At 37.9% G+C, this 25669-nt stretch overlaps 1 protein-coding gene across 1 annotated transcript in view; it reads right to left on the minus strand.

Moving 5' to 3' along the window:
• SEMA3A (semaphorin 3A) overlaps positions 1-25669 on the minus strand; it is a 164535-nt gene that overhangs the window by 85658 nt on the left and 53208 nt on the right. The window contains exon 4 of the mRNA XM_066550951.1: positions 12773-12892. Within this exon, the coding sequence (XP_066407048.1) occupies positions 12773-12892 (120 nt within the window). The remainder of the gene's footprint in view (positions 1-12772; positions 12893-25669) is intronic.

Raw genomic sequence — 25669 nt, forward strand, 5'->3', positions numbered from 1 at the left:
TGTACTGCTTTATTTGTATTTGTCACTGCCAGTTTACATAATACTAAGAAATTATTTTTTTAAAGTCAAAATCTGTCACTGATGTGGTCCATGTCATATTTCTGCTTTAAGAGGTGACAAAAAATGTTTATATCCACATCAAGCTGCTTGCTCAATTTTTCTGGTGTGGTTTATATTAAATACAGAAGAAGGCAGCAAGCTAGTAATCCCTGAAAGCATCCTCCTGATGAGTCAGACTGAGCTGTTAGCAAAACTCAAGTCATTTGGTACCAGGTTTTAACTCCATGTAGCAGCAGAGGTGTGAAAAAGACCAAATGAATTTTAATACTTCTCTAATCAGAATGCTGCTACTTGAGCTTTGCACTTATGCAGTACATGGAGCATCACTGTGATAATTTTGACATTCCATTTCTCCTCATCAGTCTTGTCACTGTTCTTTTTAACATGCATCAGCTTTATTCTACATGTAAGAACAACCAAAATTGTTTTTAATGCTTAATAGCAAATGGATACATCTTCAAGTCCTCTGACCAATAATATTATACATTTATATGCCTGATATTCTGCACATATAATAATTACTGCAAGGCTGATATTTAATTTACTTAATTAATTTCACTGTGAAGGAATGCTTGAAGCCATGTTACTGAAGGATTCCTCCAAGGTAACCATTTAACAGCTAAGTAACCTTTAATTACTTGCCATAATGATACACATCTAAGACAGATTTTGTTATACTGTGACATCTGAGCACTTTAACCTAAAGGTAGTTATTAGCACTCCCATGCAAGATTCATTATGGATCATATTTCATTAATGGAGAGTATTGTGTTCTCATCTGATTATATACTTGCAAACATTTAATAACATATCTGAGTGTGACCATGTTGCAACTTGGAGGAATCCATAGATTTTTACAAATCAGGAAGCATTTCTTAACTAAACCATATAGAATCATACAGACAGTTCTTCTGGACCTAGCTGATACGAGTTCCAAATAGGAAATTGCTTGGGGATGGACAATGTGTACAATTACGATTAGCAGTGCAATACTTGAAACTGAAATAATTAAGATGTAAATTAATGCTGCTCTGCAAGAATCACTAGTTGTGATTTATATCACTACAGGTGAGAAGACAGTCCAGACTTGTAGATGACTGCAAATGTACACAAATTAAAATAGATTAGATGACATAGCAACTCATCACCAATTCTAACAGGCGTGAATTCATCATGATAACATTTATTTATTCTGCACAATACTCCTTTTTAGCTAAGTTTTCCAATGGTGACTGTTTTCTTCATCCAAATGTTTCTCACATTTTCTGACTCACTGAGTTACAGAAAAAAAAAATATTTTCACAAATAAAGCTTTTTTCAGGGAAAAAAATAAAAATAACCATATGTGAATTGTCTACAGCAAGTAACACAGAAGCTGAAGAGAAAGAAAAAGCAGGCATTAACTAGTCTTTCCTTGAGTTCCCAAGAAATGTTGTAAAGTTACTCACCCTTTTCCAACGAAATGAGTTACTTAGGAAATAAACTAATTTACTCCAAGTCCACAGAGGCATGAACGAGCCAGAGGCATGTCTTTCATCTGAGTCAGGTCGTACTCATTGCATTATTTTTCTTACATGAACGAGGGAGAGGTGAAGGAAGGAACAGAAGGGCACAGAACACTTCCCTCACAGAAATGATGTTTGAGGGACGATGCAGAGATTCTATATGGTTCATGCTCAGGAGCTCCAAGAGAAGCTGGCACATTTCCAGACTTACCAAGTGCCACAAACAGAAAACAAGTTGTTACAAGATATGTAAGCAGGAACTCAGCATGAATGGAAGAGTAAACAATTCTTTTTCTAAGTGACTTCCAGTGGGTCTATTCTTGGATTTTGAGAACAGAAAGAGTTGCTGCAATCACTTAGTCTGATTTCCAGCATCACACAAGCTGTAGGCATATGGGACAAGCACAAATATTTAAAACACTGCCTGTTTCACAACTATTCTTAATCTCCCACAGCATTTCAGCAGTAAATTAATTAACTCTTCACGGCAGAAGATATATGGACTAATGCAAAAGAAAGATAATTACTTATGTCTATACACTGCTTTTATATCTGTTATTTTTAGATAATTCTGTGCACAGTCCCATGTTCCTTCCCTGCACAAAACACAATGTCTGTCTAAGCCATGACCTGTTCCTTAAACTATATTTTCTTCCTGCTCTGAGGTAGCATTGCAGCAATCAAGCACACATCGCTGTACGTGGTGTCTGTACTCACAAGAGCATTGTTTAAAGTAGGATGAAGGAATTTTTCTCTTATAATACTTTCGAGATCTTGACATAACTGACTGTTAGTTTATTTGTCTAATCTTATGCCAGCAAAACATACAATGCAAAAAAGATGAAAGGTTGTATGTATACTGGCAAAGAAACAGTCTTTATACTTTGTAAGGGTATTTAGGAAAGTTACAAAGTGTACAGCGAGTAAATTACATCTTCTCTTGTTTTGCAGAGATCCTTCTTCTTCCAGCCATCTTCTCTTTGTGTCTGGCATATATGGGATTAATCCTTATTCACTTTCTTACATGATCCAGTAATTTTTTTCCTTAGGAAGGAAAGTACTAACTACTAGTCAAATAAGTACTGTTTTCTTACTGAACTATGGAGTAGTGGAATTTTATTATTTAAATTAATTTAGATGGCAACAAATTTAAGACAGTCCTTGTGTAAGAGGGTAGAGAAGAGACACAGTTTTAAAATCTTTTAAAGGTAAGGAAGCATCTGGAAAGTATTATGAAAGCTTTTTTTAATATCAACATGAGTCTGTAAATAAAAGTGAGGATGGTTGAGATAGCAGGAGAAGAACAATTATTTCCTGTTCCACCAGGCAACTGCTGGAAATACTTGTGTCCTGCTGTTTACTCACAGAAACAGCAGCTTCACCTCTAGCTGCTTTGCTTTTTATTAAAAGAGGTAATATTTCATTATTGTGGAGAAGCCACTTCTGTCATGCCAACTGCAGCTGCTGGTGAAAGAAAGAGAATTCTAAGGGACTTGAAAGCACACCAAGGAGGCCTTCCATTGTAAAAAGTGATTTTTTCTTTCCTGAATCTGTTTGAAAGCTGTTTGAAAACATCCATGAGTGTTCTCATTTTTCATTTGGGGAAATTCCCTGGTTTTTGGGAATTCTGAATCAGTGCAAGTCTTGTGGTCAGGAGCAACATCAGAAACAGTTTTTGAGGAGATCAGGCATGAATTTCTCCATCACTGCTGAGCAGGCTGAGCCATGGCCATACTCAGCCTCCCTGGGCCCTTCCTGGGCCTAACTGCAGGCCAGTCACCTTGCCAGTGTACCATTAAACTCATATACTGTGAACATGCAGAACAACGAATATTAGGTTGGTCTGAAAGCATGGGAAAAAGCAGTGCTTTCAGACTCACATGTTTCTGAGAGTTAAATATATCCCACAGACTTTAAAAAATGCCTGAAAGGCACTCCACAGCATGCCAGCTGTCATAAAATTTTAGGCAAAGACCAGTGAAATTAATTTACCAATAAGGCCTTTGTTAGATTCTCAGGTCTGAGTATTTCATATAACTGGCTAGTTTGCTGTTCAGCATTTCACAGCACTCTGGTCTGTATGTGGAGCATCACCCACAGCTAAAACCTGCTGCATTGTGACCTTGACTGTTTAAAGATTATTTGACAAGATGTTGATACTGAGCTACAAACATAATGCAGTCAGTTCCTTCAGTGGCAGAAATCACATTTATGATTCTTCTTCATAAGGTCAGCCCCTGTCAACTGGAGCCTTGTGACGTGAATCCCACAATGAATAATGCTGCTCTGATGCTCATCTATCCGAACCTGAGCTCAGTAACTCCTTTCAGTTCTGTTTCCTCCTGCGCCTCTAAATCAAGAAATAATTATATTTATAAGTCATTTCCTCAATTAAGTCAGTCTATACTGTAAGCTGTCTTTCCACTGTTTTTATTACATTGGTTTCCCAACAGATGGTGGTTTGTTATTTTATTTTTTTCTCCCCCATATTGGTCAAGAGATCAAAGGATTTGACCATACTTGTCTTTTGTTTCAGGAGGTGTGTGGATGAAATTTTGCATATGCTGTATGACTGTGAAGTTGGGTTAATGTTTTCAATTGTTACTCTAACAAGACCCAAATGCTGAACTTCTATGTTACTAGAAACATTATAGGCTCTGTTGATGAGCCAACATAATATTCCCACCCAGAAAACTGGATCGACATCTTAATATGATTGCCATACCTCTTAAAAGTACAATCTATGTCTGTAATGAATTAGGAAAACTGTATCATCTCATGGTAAAGTAAGGTAACCATGTGTCAGTGGGAATATTTACATTACGGGAACAAATAATTCAGCATAGCATCCTTTAAGTGATAGGAGAAATAATGAACATCCAAATGCAAACAGTGGGTGTATTTTCAGCTCCTCTAGTAGTCATCACTAAAATTAATTTCCTTAAAGCAGTCACAAAGTTCTGAGTAATCCTTTTAACAATGCTAGAAATTAAAGCATTTTTTCCCTGTGACTATGAAAAGTGCACCTCAGTTTCAGCTACCCCAGTATAAGTCATAGGGAACTCCACCGAAGACAAATAGGTCTAGAAAAAAGCACCCCATACTTTAAAAGAATAAATTAAACCCAGATCCTAAGAGGGTCTTTAACTTGAATCACTCATTATCTGAGCATATCCAAAGTTACCCGTGGTTTTAAGACATGGACTCACAAAACAAGACATCACATGTGGTATCAGTGAAAGTCCACCCAGTGGTTCTGCGTGTGCACATGTGCACGCTCCCCTCCGCAAATTTACTTCCATGGAGGTCTCCCTCTATCTCAGTCTTTTTTTCTCCCCTGCAGCAACATAAACAATAGTTTTCCCACAGTTCTGAGACTTATTTCTTTGAACCTAATGAATATGTCGACTGGCTTTGGTTTCTTATTCATGGAAGCCATTCAGCTGTGGCACACTGTGTACAGCTCTCCACTGTAATCAACCAGTTCTGCTCCGCCACCAAGGACGAAAGCCATGTACAGGGAGGGAACAATTGTCTCCTCAGTTATCTCACTGGAAGCTTTCTACTGCAGAGATTCCTCTCATTAGGTGGCTGGGGATTCAAATTTTAGTTCAAATTTTAATTCAAATAGTTTTTCAAACTATTACTCACACACCTTTCTGTATTGGGAAAACCTAAAAAACCATACTGTGTTATCAATTACTTTGTTAGAGTTGTTTTTTTCCAACAATGAAGGCCAAGATGCATTATCTTGCCAGCTCCAAGTTTCCTTTTGTGCCACTGCATACCTGTAGAGATCAGACCAGATCCACGGAAACACCAACACGTCTCCAGACCATTTCCTTACTAGTTCTCCCTCATCTCAGACTTTTACTTGTTTCAATTAAATCCAAACTCTAGAATACTGGAACATCACCTGCACAGTGACTTCCACTTATATTTTCCTTAAAAATCTGTATAAAGTAATATTAAAATAATATTGTTCTGGAGTTCTTTTTTCAGTTTGGTTTGGCTTGGCTTGGTTTCTTAAGAATAAACTGGGAGGTCTGCCATAGCAATTTGGACATATTTATCAAGTCCTAAACAAAAGTTAGTTGCTGAATAGCTGAAATGATCAGACTTGAATAGTGATTAGAGTTTCATTAGTGGTTTATGCTGTGCAACAAATGGCCCTTGCAGTTGTAAATTCCACGTCTTTGTTCTGTTTTTCATCGTATTTTATACCTCTCCTCAGTATGACTTACTAAAGAACCATGCTTCCATTTTACCCTCAGCCATGTAGTCTGAGGAATAAAGGTGAAGAAATAAAATAGCCACCACACTGTTCTCACTTGTGTTAGTTTAAAACTTGATTTCATATCCTGCATGAAAATGTTCAACCTGTAAATCTCAGAGTGAGCCACAGACATAATTACTGACTTTGTCACTTTAGACATAAATATATTCCAAATTACTTAGGTGTAATTATGAAATACACAAGGGCAGGACTGGATGCATTAAATGACAGCTGAAAACCTACAATGTTCATATTTCCTGTCAGTGATTAAAGCATGACCCCTTTGCTAAATACTTTACTTCCAAAAATGGTATTTGTACCACATCTGAATTTTAAGATACTGAGCCACATCCTTTGCATACTTATGATTTGGAATATCCCTATCCTTACAAATACACTTTTAAATAGGAAAATGGAAGGTCAAATGGATCAGTTGTCAAGAATTCAGCTGTCAAAAAGGCACATCCTCCTTACTTGAATTTACCAGGATAAAAAACAGTGGCTACATATTTAATTTATCATACTTTCATTGTGTTTTTTACATTAACAGTTTAGTATGCATTATCATTTTTATTAAGAAATAGATCCTTATCTTAAGGATAAAATAAGGATAAAATAAGATACTTGGGGGGGAAAAAAAAAGTTCAAAATTTTTGGTTTTAATGTTCCACTTTGCTGAGGATGAAATATCCACTGCAGCTGTGTAGACTTTCCCAACAGTGCAGGGTAGGAAAGATGTCAGCCATTGCTGCCACGTGTGCTATTCAGTTGAGAGAAGTTTACTTCATAAATTAAACTATTCCGACAGCTAAATTATCGCATAAAGCCTAATAGTCCTACTTTAAAGGATCTGCTCTGGAAATAAATGTTTATTGGAAATATATTTTGCTTGGGGATGACAGGATGAAGTTTTGAAAAATCTGAGTTTTCCTGGTTTAACTTCTCTTTTAGCAAAGCAAGTGTTCAAAATACAGCTGAAGTCAAAGGAGATCTGCAGTGTATTCAAAGACAGGCCTTCATAAATAATAGCATTTAACCATGAACCTGATTAATATTTGTTTACAAAAGGGTTTATGGAGTTTTTCAAAAAGTCTTTTAAATGGGAATCAGGTTACTTCTTTATGGTGACCTTCTATTTCTGAAACTTTATCACAAGATAAACGTAACAAGAGGTGCCATTCTGGGATGTTGCACTCAGCCTGTAAGAAATGTGTACTTCATGATGGTGCTTAAAAACATGTAGAGCTTCCAGCAATACATCCTGGTTTCCTAACTGAAATATTTGTCAGACCTTACCAGAACAACTGATTCACTTAGATTTTCATATGAGAAAGGACTGTCATGTTCTCTGCCCTTTCCCTCTACTCCTCTTGTAAATGTTAAATTTGGTCATTGAAAAGTCAACATATCACATCCCTTCCCAAACAATGCCATAATGAATTATGACTTGGAAAAAAAATTATATGCTATACATAGCTACATATAACTGTATATAAAACTATATACTTAAAATATGCTAGAAGGGTGATACCTATGACAAGATTTATTCTTTTTTAACAAGTGGAGGTAAACTACATGTGTGAAGAGCCTGATTTTGTGTGAAGCACTTTCACACAGGGTAGCCTAAGGGACTGGAAATCGATGTCATATGGAGCAGCAGAAGTGATGGTTTACAGTCTCATCACCTCCAGAGGAATCCAGCCCCTTTGTTTTGTGATTTTGGCCACTAATCCTGTGAGGTGCCTGGACAGATGTGTGCCTAGCACTGATTACCCTGTTAGCTGCCATCCTCCACAGACAAGAACATCAGTACAAGCAAAGTGTTCTAGTGCCTGGGATTTCCCTGTATGGCAGAAATCACTTCTCAGCTTTTTATGACACATTAAAGATCTAAGAGATGTTTTCTTTTTCTCCGTGGTAAAACTACTCATGCAATGGAAAGAAGTGCTCTAAAAGGTACTTACACTGTGCCTTCTGTCTCTTCAGTTTTGTTTTCCTGTACTATAGTAACAGGATATCTGGAAGTTTGAAAGGTTAAGGCACCTGTGAACTAAAGAAGGCTATTGCAGTCTGTAAAGCAGATCATCTTTTAATGGCATTTCTCTGTAATTATTGTGATGCTTAGAACGAGTATGTGACACATAACAGTTCAAACTCAAATGAGAATAATCCTTTAACAGTATCCTTTTCCTTCATACTTTCTCTATATAAGCATAAAAATACCATATAAAGGTACAGTTAATTAGATGGAAAGAAAACTAGCCCCAGGTGATTTTTAACTTAAAAAACCATTTGCTGTAATGTTTCACTTAAAAACCACAGCTCAGAATCTTGACTGACGTAAACTGACACAGGTCTGCTGCCTTCAATGAAATTAGACTAATTTATGCCACATCTACTACTACTGAAATCAATGTTTCACCCTGTTTTTTTACATTAGATAAACACACCATGTTTAGTACCAGCAGCAGCATTGATCCTTCAGTTAGTGTGTTTCTTCAAAGCCATTCTTTCAGGAAAAAAATGCTCTTCCATCACTATATATATGCACAATAGATACAGAGAGACAAACTGATAGATGCATAAATGTGTCAGAACAAGATGTCCATTACTTAGGAAATGCACTCTGGACCTCTTTATAATATGAAGAAAAGAAGGGATAAAAAAGAGTGGAAAGTATATTTCAGCAAAATTTTATGAGCTGAACCAAAGATTTTTAAAATACACAGAGTCCGGAAAAAGCAAATATGTTACAGGTGGTAGCATTATATAACTTCATATGCAATAACTTAATGTTTTATGTACATCATAAATCTAAACTGAATTTAAACCTTCTTTATTGATTGAGAAATAACCTGCAAGTAAAGTAATCCCAGATCTTTTAAGTTCATACAGTTAAAAATGAGTTTTAATCTGTTGGACAATGACAAGAAATTTGGAATTAGGAGACAATAAAAGAAGCTGGTTTAGTTCTTCAGACAGCACTTAGTGATTTACCTCTGCTGAAGAAACCCTAATGTATTCCTGCTGAGGATCTGGCAACCAATTTTGCAAAGCTCTTGCAATGCCTGTCTGAGCATTTAAAAAAAAAAAAAAAAAAGGTACTATAGGGCATTCAGTACACCTCCACCTGTGTGTAAGGGTTAAGTAAATGGAAAATCCTGTTCTTACTGAAACAGGACTGTTCCCTGCTGGTTCACTCAAACTACCCCAAAGGGAGCCCCGGGGAAAGGGAGCAGGGCTCCTTCCCCCTGCTCAGGCATGCATAGGCAGGTGCATTCTGCATCCTGTTGTGATTTTCTAGGGGGTTTAATGCACCTCTGTGTCTCCCTGCAGTTGGATTTGTTCCTTTCCAGCACAGATCTGACTTGTTTAATTTTGCAACCGTTAAGTACAACACTCCTACACATCCAGCTCTGTTTCCTCAGAAGTCAGTGGGTGCAAAACACAGCTTTACTAATCACTTTCTTGCTTTGTCTGGTAATTGGTTTCTTGTATTATATTGCATTATGAGGACAGAACGCCACATATTGCCTAACCCCAGATCCCTGAAGTTTGTGTAGGTGTCTGTGTTAGGTCATCTCCCCTAGACTCATGCACATAAAATGGATGATATCAAGCTTTACATTTGGCTGCCCTCAGGTATTTTCTGCATATCCACACACTATGTTCTCTCTAAATATGTTCTTTCCTGCTTCCTCATGGCTTACGTGCTTAAAGCCTATTGAAACATTAACTTTATTCTTCCCTCTAAATACTGTGGTTATTCAGCTTACACATCTGGAATGGATTTAAGTGAAGATTAGTCTGCTTTACTCCTCAGAATGCGGTGTAATTCACAACATATTAGGTTGTATACATTTGTGCACATCATTTTTAATCAGATGCACAGCATGCCATTCATATCCTTTTAGCTTTTTATTATTACTTCTGATACTGTACTTCATCAGACTCAATTAAACCTGTCTAGTTCCATCACCAGAAATTATTTTCTTCAGGTATGGAATGGGTCTGTGATACATTGTTTCATACCAAAGACATATTCAAGAGATATAACAATTCATATTCCCATTACTTTATGACTGTCACACAAAGTAATTTATTTCCTTTCCCCAGTAATAAAATTGTACCATGTTCCAGCCTCCTGCAGCCTACTCCAATTGCTTCCAGAGTCTCCTCTATCACTTGCCACTCTTTTCTTTAAATTTCACTTCTCCACCCTCTCCAGTTTGGCACACACACTGATTTCCTCTTCTGTGGATTCAGGCAGGTGGGTTACATTCAGAGCTCAGATAAACAAGCAGTCATGCTAGAGAGTAGGTACATTCCCTGACTATTCCCCTAATCAGTTCACATTTACCTTTCTAAGTGCTTGAAAAATAAATAAGCAGATGGTGAAATCAGTTAATTTTCCACAAGTGCTGTGGCAGAAAAGAAATCTTCAGGAAGTATTTTAGTTGTCAATTTTTAACTCATAATCAACTGCTTGTCTCTGCCTATACTATTACCTTCTTTAGTATGCTGGGGAGGTATGAACTCTCCATGATACAGAAGCAATGGCCCTTTGACACGTCCAGTGCTGCTGTCTGACATGACAACATAAACCATCTGGCTCTCACAGATGCAGTGTGCAGGGGTGCAGGGGTTAAGATTGTATCCCCCTCATTCATGGTGTCTCTAATAGCTGCTGTCAATCAAGCACCCTCCTCTTCCTCATCTCGCACAGAAGAAGCACATTTGAAATTCCTAGCTGGGTAGTATGGGAGAGGAAGGAACAGGCTCTAGCTGAGAGTAAGGACAGATTATTCTTCACTGCAGATCTAATGAATTAATTTATTAATCTGATTTTCACCCTTTCAAGGGACAGAACCCAGGCTGACTGTTATATCTGTCAAAGCCCAAGAAGAGGTGGGTACACTGCATCCTGCCTGCCTCACTTTCTCTCTACATGTGCAGACCTGACCTGAGAAAGCACTAAACCCTCCTGCACAACTAATCAGAGGACACAGAAACTTGTGCCACTGGAAGGGCAGGTGAAGATGATTTCACTCATATTTAAAGTATGAAAAAGAAAACAAAAGTCAACAGCGTCCAAGGCAATTCAGAAAAACACACTCCTGATTTCGCTCATTTGCAAAGATAAAACCAAGGGTCACGAGAATGATTCAGGCTAAAGGAGACTTACAAACTTACTGCATAAATGAAAAATAAAAACAAAAAACAAACCAACCCCCCCCTCCCAAAAAAATTACATTTTGTTTGCAATTAGGGACTGCTAAAAAGAAGCTAAAACAAGAGTTCTCTTTCACTCCAGGGCCAAACACATCACTGATGCAAGACTTTAAAAACTCAGAATGTTAAACCAAGGTTAGATCTGGCCTCTCATCTCTGATCATCCTTTCTATAAATCCTTGATAAAGTGTGTGTTAGTTTTATGGTACAGCAATAAAACAGCCAAATGTAGAAGTAAATGACCTCATAGGAGCTATCTCTGTGTGGATAGATTCCCTTGGCAGATAGCCAAGGATTGATTGACACACATCTTACGGAACTAGAGTTAATTAATATGTCTACCAATTCCCAAATGGATCTCAGGAAGCAGAGAATCTGTTTAATGCAGTAAGCAATGACATACTGTGTGTGGTCAAGAGACAATCACTAATTGCCAAGAATGCATTGTAATAAAGCATTAAAGAATATGAACAAAACCCTTTCTGCTCTGCAGCTCCCTTATCCCTTCAAAACCTTGTTCTTAAGACATTTTAAAGATTTATGTTTCAAATATCAAAAGACATTCTCATCGGGAAAAATAGTTCCCAGACTATGAAGTCAACACTCAAAGGCTCTGTTAATTTTTCTGTGTGAAGAAATAGTCACCATTCATTCAACAATGATGTCTTTATTTTCAAGGAAATCTGCAAACCTGAATTGCAAAGGCATAAGGTAACTTGAAAGAGCTGTTTTTTTGAAGATCACAGAAGCTACAAGTAACACAATTATGGATTCACTAGTAAAACATATCCATAAATGCTGAAAGCACATCAGGAGTCTGACTGCTTAACTGAAACAGTCTATTGAGCAATACTCATGTAAGCCAGACAGAAAACACAGTAAAGGAGACTAATTTATATTACATACTCAACAGAAAAATAAGAGATAGGCTGCTCTGGAGAGAAAAAGTATTGAAGGGAAGCACAGAGACATTCTAGTCAAATCTTCAGCCCGGAAAACCAGCCTAGTCCCATGGCTTCCTTTGAGTGATTCTGCTTTTTACCAGGGAAGATCCCACTTATCTATTTAGTTATGATGATCACCGAGAAAATGGTACAAGAGCAACTGCAAGAATTCTGCAATACTGAGCAAAAATTAGCAAGAGTTAAAGAAATGGGCGAAAAGAGAGTGATTTAATTTTTCACAAAAAACTAAGGAAACCAAACCTAGGTGACATATGAAAAACTGCCAGTATGTTAGGACAAACCTGAGAAGAGGGATTTATGAAGGTGTGACACTATTTTAATTCTCAGCTGGGAGAAAGCTGAGGTGGTGTCAGACTGTACTGACTGGGAGGAAACTAAAAACAGTGTTGGGACCAGAATAAACACAGTGGCTGAACTACCCCTCTTATACCTGGTATTTGTCTCAATTACAAAAAACTAGTGCTTTTTAACTTCATGGGCCAGGTAGAATGGGCTTACTTATACTTCTTTAAGCCCCTAGGGGAAGAGATGCTGTGCAGGGCAGAAAAGTTAGAGATACTGCTGTGATTTATCAATCAGCACACCAGCACCTGATTCAGGAGCAGGTCTTACCAGATCTGCTTCCCAAGCCACAGAAACTAGTGAGAATGCATTTTGGCAGGAAGAGATCATGGCTAAACACCAATAAAGATTAAAAAGAGCAAAAAAAAAAATATTGTTTTAAGATAGTTTACCTCAGGATGGCTTCCCACTTCAATATAGGTGCAGACTGGATGAAAAGCCCCTGTTCCACAAGCATACAGGTGGGTTTGGTTGTAAGCCTTAAGCACCTTGATGAAATTAGCACATTCTCTCTGCAAAGAAAAGGAGAAAAAAATTATTCATAGAGTTAATTCAGTGATTCTGGCTAATAGGAGCACTTCTGTGTTAGAGATATATATGGCTGAATGAACAGATTTGTAAAGTGTGATCATTTCATGCTGTTCATAAGATTGTTTACTGCTAAGCATTTAATAAATAGCCTGATTTAATTTCTCATTTAAATATCTTTGGTTGCTGTTTAATAAAGCATCCAACCTCAAAGAAAAGATTATCGAAAAAAAATCTTAGTTTTTGTTTCAGACATGCTTCATCTTTGTAATTTATGCTATTGCTGTGTTTGTAAGACAAAACCCATTTATAGAAATGTGTCAGAATGAAATAATGAAGAAAAATGGACCAACTGTTTGCTTGTATTCAATTAAGTAACAATCAGAAGAAAAATGGGCCAGATGGAAGGACTTGATGAAAACCAAGTCATTGATATAGCATTTTTAACAATCATATGAATGCTGCCTCACCCCCACTGCCTGTATCTATGGGCCAGTCTTTCACATATGAATACATATGTTAAACTTCCATACAATCATTTACAACCCCTAGAATACAAGCTTTGCAAGACCTGGACTTTATACTTTATTCCTAAGTAAATTATCCATCATGAGTTATTTTAGTTCTCAGCAAATAAAAGCTCAATAGCAACACTAACAGTCCCTAGTACAAACATTACCTGTTAACAAAATGTCTTTATTAATGCCTAATGTTATTAAAATGGATAGTCAAGATGACAAATTTTTCCATTTGTTTAATATTTTTATTTCAACCTGGTCTGATACAGAAAAGAAATATGTCAATGCCTGCAAGTCAGTCTACTGACACAATTGAAGAAAAGGGACTTGAAACAGAAGGAAAATGAGAACAATCAAATTAAGTATTTCCAGTAAAGTCTGTGTTGAAGATAAGGAAAATTTTCTCTGTGTATTTGATGACTTTTGATACACTGCTCAACTCCACCTTTCCAAGTAGACGAGGGCCCATGGAAATACCACCTGAGCTACTGCACGCACAGAAATCTCCTTGACTGGCATCCTCCCTCTCTGTAACTCACTTGCTAATTAAACCAGATACTCCCAAACACAAAATAAAGGCTCTGCCAGGAAAGTGCATGTGCAGTTTGAGGCATGCCTTAGGCCTCCACAGGGAGAAGCAATGAACTTACACAGATGAAACACTGATTCCCTGCCTCACACAAAGGACTGCGCCAGAATGACACTGCTCTTACAATTTTATTGTATATTTGCATAACACATAATGGCAATGTATTAAAAAGAGCACCCAGAGAAAAGCATCCAGGATCTTACTGCAGCCCTGACTTACTGCTGTCATCTTTTCAACAGAGATGGAAGAGAAAACATAGAGATAGTTAAGGTAATCCAACAGGAAATTGAAAGAAATAGAGATCGATGTTACTCTTAATTCTTTCCATTCTGACCTTTCTTAATGAAAACACACAGAATTTCTGGTCCATTCTTATTCTTCCCACACACAAGTACAAGCATGAGCATACATTTATTATATTTATGTTTATGCACAGACTGCTTTCCACTGTCATATGGTAGAGTACTATGCAAATACTGGGCATAAATCATAAAAAATATGTTTATATATTTTAATTAATGCTGTTATTATTTGCTGTTTTAAGTAAAAGAAATATGGAAAACCCATGAAAGTGTATTAAAAATCCAATGTCTTCAAGAGTAAAATGGAAAAACACCCCAAATTCATGTAACATTAACAAAATTGAAATAGATCCTTTCTTGAATTCTGACATTCTGTGTTTCAAATGGAGCATCTGACTTTGACTCCATATAATTTAAAACTGAGCAATGCTGTGTATGCATTATTAAATAAATCAGAAAATTTTCAGTTAAAAGTTGTATCTGGCCTGATATAAACACAACACTGTTTCTCTAGAACAGTGCTTTGCCTCATCAGGTTTAATGCATCATGATTTTAAAAATGTCTTTATGGTCCACTACTACCCTTTACTAAAGCTGTTAAAATTACCTACCTGAAGAACATGAAGTGTTAGAGGCTGGTGGCCACAGAAAAAATGCAGTGAGTAGATGGGCTGGACCTAGAGCCAGTGTGAATAAATTGTGCTGATTTCAGAGGAATTACTCTGATTTACAGCAACACACCACCTGTGACTGTATATGCACTCAGAATCACATAATCACAGAATATTCTGAGTTGGAAGGGACCCACAAGGATCATCAAGACCAGCTCCTCAGTGAATGGCCCACAAGGGGTCTGAACACATAGCCTTGGTGCTATTAACACCATCCTGCAGCCCACTGAGGCTGTTCAGCTTATCTGTAACACACAGCAAGAAGGTATTAGATGGCTAATGCTGTAAAGGTGGGATGGAAAAACCCTACTTAGATTAGGGGCAGCAGTCTTCTTTGATTTCTGCAGATGAATTTAAGAAAAAGTTCTATCACCACCTCCAGTGAATTATTCCAGATCAGCCTGTGGGAGAAGGTAATTAACCCTATCATAGCCATATTTGAACATCCAGTGTTCAGGATTGATAGTAGTGTAAATGAGTAAATATCAGTCAAGTGACTTCAAATTTACAGCATATTTCCAAAAGCAGATTTAGCTTATTCATCCTTCTTTTCAAGCTCTCCTAATTCTTTGTACAGAGTGTTTTCTACCTTAGATGTCTGAGAAATACACAACCTAGTTAAACAATGGGGAAGGTAAATACCTACAGCAATAAACCTTTGACTATGACGAATAAATTCATATAAAATTTAAAGTTCCTAGTCCAGTTCAGACAGCTCTTGTAGCTCCCCTCTGTTTTATAGCTGCATAAAGGAACCATTAAGGTCTATTCAGTAAATTCTCATACACCTCTCTACCAGATTAGGTTTCTTTATATATTTTACATGGTAGTAAAAAAAATAAATAAAGGGGGGTATTAAACTACAATAAATGACATCAAAGTAAAGTTACAGTTCTGATTTAAGCCCTTGTCAACTCAGGAAGTTCAAAGTGAAGTTTCTGCCCTGCCTGGGAGACGGTGCTATTCTCCCTGGAACAATAGCAAGAGGCACATTGATTTCCATCTCAGACTCCCTCCTCTGTCTAGCTGTGCTCAAGCACAGCTGCACAGGTACACCATTGTGTGCGGAAATGTCGTACCTGGTCCTTTGATTTTCTGAACTTAGCATGAGTTTGCTTGGGTGAATATTGGGTTTTCCTGGTTTATGTGACTCCGGAACAAAAAAGCTTCCCACAAACCTGTAATAAACCAACTTTAACAGCTTTGAATGACTTGCAGAGACTCTAAATCTCAGCACATGGGTATGACAAAGAAGGGATCGGGGAAAGCGTGTGTGCACTGAATGCAGTTTGGGTCTGCCACCATGTGAGACTTGGGTGACTGACTCCCATTCCCATTCCCATTCAGTTTCCCCATTCCTGCTCTCACAGGACAACTTCAGTGGCATTCAGGCCCCATTGCTTGTGAAACCTGGCAGGCAGCTCTGCTGGTCCCGACACTGGTGGCTACGTCAACTCCACTACAAAGCAGCTCCCCAGACCCCTTGGCTGGAGGCCTGGAATGCCTTGGGTGTCTCCAGCTGGGCTTGCCCCACTTGGCATCAGTGTGTCCCCCTGCCAGACCCCCAGGCTTGCTCTGTATTGATGGTGGGGAGGTCTGTGCCAGCAGGATGAGGCATTGCACTGCAGGACTGCAGAGTCTAAGGCACTGGAAGGGAGACAAAGGCAACAAAAGGCATGTAGTGTCTCACAAAATACAGCAGACAGGAGAAAATACAAAATACAGCAGACAGCAGACAGGAGAAAGCATCCACCAGAGGAAGAGGAGGTAACCCAGAGGCAGAAGCTGAGAGGAAAAAATTCTCAGGGAAGTTCAACACTGTGCCATGTGTGAGTCCAGCTACCCAGTGCTTTTGTATCCATTTTTATTTTCCCCAAGATAGGGATGTTGTTCAAAGGGAATATATTCTGGACATATCCATACCCTTTGCATATTGTTTTTTGTCAAGTAAAACAGATGAAGAAAGAAATCCAGACTTTAAATATTCTTTTCCACGTGGAAATAAGTTTTTTTTCAAACTTGAGAGCAGGGTGTTGTGGGAGTTTAAATACTTTTAGCCTAATAATGTGAATACAAATTAATGAAAGGTTTGAAAAGTTCTCTTTAGGCAGGAAAGTATTACTTGTATGAGTTATGAAAAATAAATGTTAAAGAAGAGGAGCGCTGGGATCATCACAGTGAATCATTATAAATTCTTGCTCCTAATAATCTTGTTTGTTATAGTGAGTAGCTTAATATTAGGAAACCTTTCTTGTCTATATGAAGCTAAACACTGGTTTATGCCCTAAAGGTTGAGTTTATATATACATACATAGAGCAGAAAGCATGAATGCTTGCATATGGCATAGAATGTTTGAAGTAGATATTCAAAGGGAAAATTAGGTACATCATGTGGGAGTTATTGCAGTCCTCAAAAATACCCATTCATTTATCTGCCTACCCCTGGAGAGGATTAATCTTCATTTATATTTCAATAAATGCTCTAAGGTTTCCACAAGAGCTGGAGGTTCTGCCTTTGGCCTTGTACAGAAATGTTTCTATCTTAAAATCCAAGAAACTAAATTCCTACATCACATCTGAGACCTTCTAGCACAGCCTGCAAGGTCTTCCTCTCTTTTCTGACACAGAGAACTTCTTTAGATAGCTACTTTTTCATGTATATGACTGGATCTGCTAGATCTGTGTCTGCGAACAGTTGAGATGGCATGATTGCCAACAACCTACAAAGGATGGCCAAAGAAATGGTGACATGTGCAGTAGCTGAAGCAGGCACCACAAACCTCAGACACAATCCAGTTTGTTTCTTTGTTTGAAGGAATGTGGACCATAACCTTCACCAAAGCAGCTCCCACAGGTTTCCTGGGCTTAGTTTGGTGCATAAATGCACCAGGGTATCCAGCTGGAGCCATTCCACCTTGCATCTGGGAGTTAAAGGTACCTTGGGCCACCTGAGGGAGCATGTCCCAGAAGTTCACTGGGCATTCCTGAGTGAGAAAAAGGATTGAACTTCAGGTACCATAAACCTTTTTACAGTTCCTCTAGACTAGACTGAGGAAGTTGTGGGGTTCAGATCCTCAGTTCCATGCTGATGATTTATTGAAATAAAAGTGGCTAAAAGAGTTTGCATCATACTATGGTAATGCAGCCACAGCACTACCTCAGCTGCAAATTCTTCTGTGCTAAAGTCTTACTTGTAAAACAAGTTAAGAAATTATTAGATTGTCGATTTTATTCAGAGTGTGAATTAAAGTCAAAGAGGTCCAGTGTGTCTGGACAGGTATGGGAACTCAAAATTTTAATTCCAAATTCTCTAGCAGCTATAAGGGCAGAGGGCCTGTCTTGAGGAGGAGATAAAGTGTTAATTAGGTTTTCCAGAAAGGCACCCACTATATGAAGATCAATGTATCTGACTTACAAAGCAAACATGCAGATTTATTTTTTAAGAGTTTTCTGATATTTATATATCAAGTTGATAGAAGGGCTTATGCAGAGAGAGATTAGCCTGAAAAAATAAATTACAAAGAAAATGTCTGCAACCAAAAGAATAAGAGCCAAATGCAGAAAGATTGAAAAACAAACAGTAAAGATATGTAACACTGATTAGGCTGTGTTATGCAGACTTTTCCTGGACAGTTACAAAAATAAAGTCCATCCATCTGTCAAAACATCTGCTCCGTGTATGAAAATTAAAACAGAATTTAGATGGGTTTTATGAGTTTCCAGTAATTATCTCTCCTCCAGAAGCCTGGAAGTTACGTCCTTCGATCTGGATTACTAATGCAGCAAAGAGTTTTTAGTGACATCTTTTTAAGTTGAAAGATAAGTCCCTGTGACTAACTAATATCCAGATTTTTCTCCTTATTTTAAGAAAGAGGTTTCATTTCTTTAAACCAATAGTGATGTCCATACTGCTTCTCAGATATTGCAGCAAATGCAAATGGCCAGATTATGCAGGGCAATAAGTAGTAGGCTAAATGATCCTTTACAGTATCATTAGCTTCAACAGTTTTCTGCTGATTTAATCCAGATAAGCATCAGACCCAGTAATACATTCTTCCTTTATATCAGTCTTCCCACATAGCCAAGTGATTAAAATATTATAAGATTTTGTCTGAACTGGATGGACAAGAGGATTTAGAACTATCATCTAACAGCTGGACAAGCAAAATAAATACATGTTTTGTCTTAAATCAAAATGGATGGACAGCTTTCATATAGAGTCCCATGCATGAGGTTAATTATTATGTTTACTTTTTTCTTCCTTCTTTTGTCCCATTAGTTGAATTTTCAAGTGATGAGGTCAGGGATATCCATGGAGAATAAGTAATCCCTGATATTACTGCTGTCATTCAAATCCATCACACTGCTGAAAGATGTTCTGGACTTATCAGGGAGCTTTTTTAACTTCTCTCTTTTGCTGGTGGGCTACTGCTGACTGCCATCACTTCAGTCAGTACTGGCAGATATTTTTTTCAGCATGGAGCAGCATTGTTTCAAGGAAAATATTTCTGAAGTGTTAGTGCAATAAATATACGTGTGATAGCCATGTGCACAGATGATGGATTCTCAGCTAGACCTGGGAAAGATTTCAGCATGTCAGCAAGCATGGGCGAGGAGGCCTCTTCACTCTGCCTCGTGTGTGCTTTCACAGCTCCTCTTGTTTGGGTGCAAGATTTTATAAAATGCAGGACCATTATTTTAAAATTACTGCTGTGTCCCTCTTTTTATTACAGTAACATTTGGAAAAATACTGGTCCAAGTGCACAGTTAGCTTAAACAGGCCCAGAATCAGCAGCAAACAAAGCAAATTATTGGAGTCCTGTTAAAAGGAAATGGTCTTTTAAAATTTTATTTTATTGGAGTAAGATGGTTGGCAACAGTGCTGCAAAGCTATTGCGGTAATGCTGGCAGGAACAGGAAAGTCCCCAAGTACTGGGAGCTGAGTGCAGGCCCTAATGGGTGGGGAAATCCTGCCTGGCACCTGTACTCCATGAGATAACCTTCCAGCTGAACCTGTATAGGCAGGTGCATGATTTTAGAGTGGGGGAGGACAGCTGGCATGAAAACGTTTGCAAACTGTGATTTATGACTGTGTACCCCTTGCAGCTGGGATCAATACCATCATCTACATCCCCTTTTTGTCATTATTGCTCCTTGCAATTAGCAGGATCAATGTTTTATAGTCCTACCCTCTGAAAAAGCTAGTCTGCAGTGCTGAGTGAAGCAAGTTGAGCAGCTGAAGTATTTGGGTCTGTGTTACAGAAAGAAGTCTCTATTCACTTCTGCTTTGTTACATCCCCCATTTTTTAAAGCCTTACAAGCAGTGTCCATTTCATCACACACAGGCACACACACACAAATCCAATACAAACTAAGATTGTACCTAATTTTTCAAAGCTGACAGATCCCTGGATTCAGTAGCCCTTATGTAAGGCTGTGATCTACAGGACTTTTTATGGTACTGTGACTTGGGGGATCTGACTCCTTTGAAGATATCATAAATGACTCTACTCTTAGGCATGGCAACCACTGCCAGCATTGCACAGGAACCATTGATTAGTTTCATACCTAAATTTTCCTCTGGCTGAGAAGATATGCCCTGAGAAACTTCAGACTGATGAGTGCTGATAAGACATTTTTGGTTGCATAGTTCAGATGTATACTGTGTACAGATATATACTGCACTTCCAGTTATCTTTCCAAGTAAGTTATGCCTGTTATCTGTCTGATTTTTTGATATGACAAGAGTTCTTGAGAATATTTAAAGTGTATAATTTACTCAAGTTTCAGGATGTCTGCATGAATTTAAACCATTAAAGCATCAAGACAAGAAAAAAGAAGTGAAGAAAACAGATGATTAAAAAAAGCCAGCCAAAAAAAAAAAAAAAAAATTAAGGCAGATATATCCTGATCCCTTTCAAGCCACAAAACTGCAAATTAGCCATATTAGCAAACAGTTGTACTGTCAGCACACTTGCACAGCAGATGGAAAGTTTCTCTGGTTCTGCCTTTGTGTCTGTGAGGGCAAAACACAAAATGTCTCCCTGCTTCACTACCTACCCACCTGGAAATCTGGGTCACCACTGGTATTTGGTCATTTGGCCCAGGGTTTACCAGCAAAGCCAAGCATGGAGGTAGCTGAGCTGGGTGGGATATTCCCTAGGGTCCATCCTGAAAACAATCTTAATCCAGAAGCCATTAAAAGAAGTCATTAGAAGCCATGCTTTGTAGATGCCTCCCTTGACACATCAGACCTCTAAACCTTTGTCATTAGCACTAATCATTTGACCCACGGATCTTTGGAAGTAAAATTTTTACAACTTTTTCTGCATTCAATATGTTCAAACTACAAGACATGGATCAAGCCCTGAAATTTTTGTTCAGAAGAGGCATATAATAAATTTTCCAGACCTGTGAACAGCTAGAGGGATGCCAAGAAAAGGCTTCAGCAGAAAATACCTGATTTAATGACTATGTCATATTTTTTTACATCTGGTTAATGCATAGTTAACAAGACAACCCAAAATCTTCTATGGATGCAGTCCAGCAAATAAGTGGGTTTTTGGGTTTTGCAGGCACAGAATGACTGTTGCACATGAAACCTTTCCATAAGTTCTAGCAAGCTTCCTTTATTTTGAATTGTTATATTTTTCAGCAGTATGCACTTCCTGCAGAAAAAAATAAATTTATTTAAGAAACAGAAGAGTATTTTAGAAATAAATCAAAATATTGGGAAGATTTGAGGTCAAGCAGAAGCCAGTTCTTTTCTGACCATAACTTTAAAAAATCTCTTTTGTTCTATAGAGTAAACTTGCCCCACAATATGAGCACAGATTTATTAGCAAAGAAATGAACATTAATGTTGGGTTTCAGCTCAGGCAGTCTCACCAAGCCCAGCAGCAATTTAAGTTGCAACCACAGCCTAGATCTAAGGAGTCTCTCTCATCTCCTCCATCTGGGTGGAGTAATCACCTGTCTCCTGCAGAAATCAGATTACACCCCTCCTTTCCGAATTGGATCAACACCTGCTAATTGGGTGGAGTATTTCAGACAAACAGGTTGCCAAGCCTGTTACAGGCACGTAAGGTACTGAGGCTCTAGATCAGTCAGCTTGCCTTTTCTTCTTTCTTTTTTTTTTCTTTTCTTCAGCACAGTATAGACATATCCTCTAATGACTTCCCCTCACAGCCACCTCAGATAAGCACACTCCAAACCTGTGCGTTGAAAGGGAAGGCAAAGCCATGAAGTGTTGAAATGAAGCAAAAGGCTGTGGCATCTCCACGGGGCAGTTGCTTAGCAGTGTGTATGACTGTAACTAAACACACCGTGTAAGCTACTCTAGGAGGTTACACGTGTCTTACTGAGGGAAGCTGGAAATTTCTGTGGGGATATTAAACTGCTTTGACACCACAGAGTGATGCTGCACCAGAGAAACCTTAAGTGACAGAAGCTTAAAATTCCCACTCAGTAAAAACCTGGCACCCAAGTGAAATGTGAATTTGTTGAATGGCTTTGGTGGGTTTTTTGTTATCTTTTTGTTGGTTGGATTTTCTTTCTCTGTCTACATATATTTATGATGCATGTATAGTAACCTAAAGTTTTTGGAAAATGTTAATCCGAAAGGAATTACCTAAAGGAATAAGAGATTATTTGATTATTTAAAACAACAGAGATTCCACCATTCAGTCAGAGGAAGAATAAACAAACAAAAAAAAAAAAGAAGAAAAAAATAGTGTATTATTTTCTAGGTTATTTTAAGAACTTTCCCTTTAGTTCTCTGAGTTATTACAAAAGAAAAAAGACAGTACTTTAACTTGTGTGCAGCAGGGAGAAATTTAGTAGACCTAATTTTGGTATATGTAAGCAAGAGAACTACAGAAAAAAATTAGCTGTGGCCTAAATTAATTGTACTATAGTGACCACATCTTGAGTATAGAGGAACTGTGATATGCATTTTTTCAGAGCAAACCTATCCTTAATTTTTAAATTAACTTTTATTGAAACACTACATATTTAAAAAGAAAATAGGCATGAAGCAAATTTAAGAGAAAATAGTGACTGGCACCAAAGAAAAGGCTTTTCTTAAACTTCATGAGCTTTAGACTGAAGCCCTGAAACAACAGGGACAGAACATATCTATAATTTCTACCAGTCATCTAGTTAATGTGTTTTTCTGGAAAGAAATGTATGAGGAGTAAATTTACTCTGTCCATCTTGGCGTGCAGTAAATCATAACATGGAATTACCCAACAACATTTTGAAATAGCAAGAGCTGGAAACTCAGCCATAAATAATTCTCAGACTTTGCCAAGGCCAAATGAGGGCTCATGAGGAACACATATTGATAGAAAATTAAACCCCACAACTTTGGAAAGATTTTTTTCCTTCATTTCTCCTTTACTTTCCCTCTTCTAACTCTGTATTTTGAAAGCAACAAAGAAAACATTTCTGCAAGACTGAAATAAATCTGCTGAATATTAAATTTCCCTCAGAAGCAAATTTCTATAGTCACACCTATAACAGAAAAATGATCCCAAAATTGGAAAATTAGCTTTCTCCTTGATCTATATCAATTTTTTTCCCCATACTGAAAGACTTAAACAACTTCCCATGATACATAAATGGGTAAAATATGAAAATATGAACAACTGCCAACTTAATTCTTCCTCTGTACAAGGACACAAGTTATTACCTTACAGTAACTGATTTTCCTTGGTCAGTTCATAGAAAGAAATATATGCAAATGCCTAATGAACACAAGCTGTAAGATCAACATCTGAAATACCCCATAAATGAGGCTTTATGCTGGTGTGTTGTGGGGGTCCATCCAACAACTGGAGCTGGCACAACCAGAAGTTCCTGGGGGGTACAGGTCTGTTTGAGAGCTCCACAGGACTTTGAAAGATTCCAATGTCCTTAACTCCTTTTTCACCAACCCAGTTCACCTATGAGTGAAGTGGTTGTAGGTTTTGAGGGGCTTTTTCCCCCATCTTTCTCTTTTGTCTGTAGTCTGTGCAGTATTACAGCTGCACACTGCTTACAAATGTCTCATCTCCCAAATGGTAAGGAATTATTTGGTAGGAAATTGTGTCCACATTAGAGAATCTTGTGTCCACAAGAAGAAGGGGTAAGCAGCCCTCAAACTGAAACACCCAGCGTACTAACTGGGACAGTTGAGAGTAAGAAGCAAGATGATTCAGCACTATTTATCTTACACATGTCACAAAAAACCACTTTTCTTCTTGTAGTAGGTTGTACTGAGAATAAATTCTGTCCCCAAACTCATTTGAGACCTGTTGTTTAGGATTTTTACTAATTTCCCCCCTCTTCCCAGGGGACATTCACCTTTCTCTTTTCCCCAGACTGGAAGGGCATCCTGGGTCTTTAGGCTTTGGTAAAGAATTTTACTGCTGTGCTGGAGACAGGAAGCCAGAAAGGAAAAAGGGACGGCAATGAAGGTTGGTTGGAGAAAAGCTGGAAATTTGGCTGTAGATGTCCTCCAAAGGAAGAACCCTGACAGAATGAACTTCTCTTTGGGACACCCAAAGGGCCAAAGGTAATTTGACTGGAAAAATTGTGCCTGTCAGATGAATTTAGAAACATGCTTTCTATATCCAGCCAGAACTGTATATTTAATTTTCAGATTCCCTCTTCAGATCTTTGTTTACAATAACAGATGAAAAGAATTACGTTTACTTTCTGCCTCTATGTTCTTCTATTTTCCCTAAGGCAACAACAGTAATAAAATGAGTTAAGGGGACTTGTGTTCAATTATAGCCAACTATGTTTTTCCCAAAATATCACCAGATATGGCTGAGGGACACTTGTTGAGTTACTTTTTACTTTCTTTTGTTTTTTTTTTCTTTCCAAATGAAATCATTGCACACTGATGGATCCATAAGCCTAAAGATCAATCCCCTGCCTTCCTATATTTTAGGAATGGGACAGAAAACTTTTAGGAAACCATAAACTAAGATCACATATGAACATTTTGGCTTTAAGTATTACTATAATAAATGAGATGGTGCAGTAAATTACAGTCATGTGATTGTATTTGCATGAACAATAAATTGAATAATCAAGTGCTAGCTACGCTTTAACGCAAAGAAGCATGCACAGAAAATGCCTATGTCATATAATATGTGTAAAGAGCCTTTAAAGCTTTGTCACTGGAAATAGGTTTCTGATCAAAAGTGATTCCAAATTGCTGTCAAGAGAACTGTTAAGTGTAAAAAAGTTAAGCACAGTTGGAATCAGGTGAGAGATAATAACTAGGTAAAATTTAATTCCAATTAAAGAGCCCAGGTAGATGCCTATCTCCTTTTATTATTATAATCCAGTCAGCGCTTACCCACATGCAAATGTTCTGGTACACTTCAGCTGTGTACACAGAAGTGTAACTCTTTCTGGCCCTGGATGGAGTAACTCTCTGTTCATGTGACAGAGCAGATGTAGAAACTTGCTGGTACCAAGGGAAAGCACTTGGCACTCTTTGTATCTGTTTGTACATCAATGTGCATTTCTCACCAGAAACATCCAGGGAGAAGCTGATACCTCACAGTGTGCAAAGTGTGTGTCTGTCATTGTGCAGCTTGTCCTATGTGACTTTGTTAAAGCACCTACTGAAATTTTATACATTTATGCATGTCAAGGCCAGAAGAGACAGTTTCAACAATTTAAT

Source organism: Molothrus aeneus, chromosome 5 (assembly GCF_037042795.1).
Source record: "Molothrus aeneus isolate 106 chromosome 5, BPBGC_Maene_1.0, whole genome shotgun sequence".
Classification (NCBI taxonomy): domain Eukaryota; kingdom Metazoa; phylum Chordata; class Aves; order Passeriformes; family Icteridae; genus Molothrus; species Molothrus aeneus.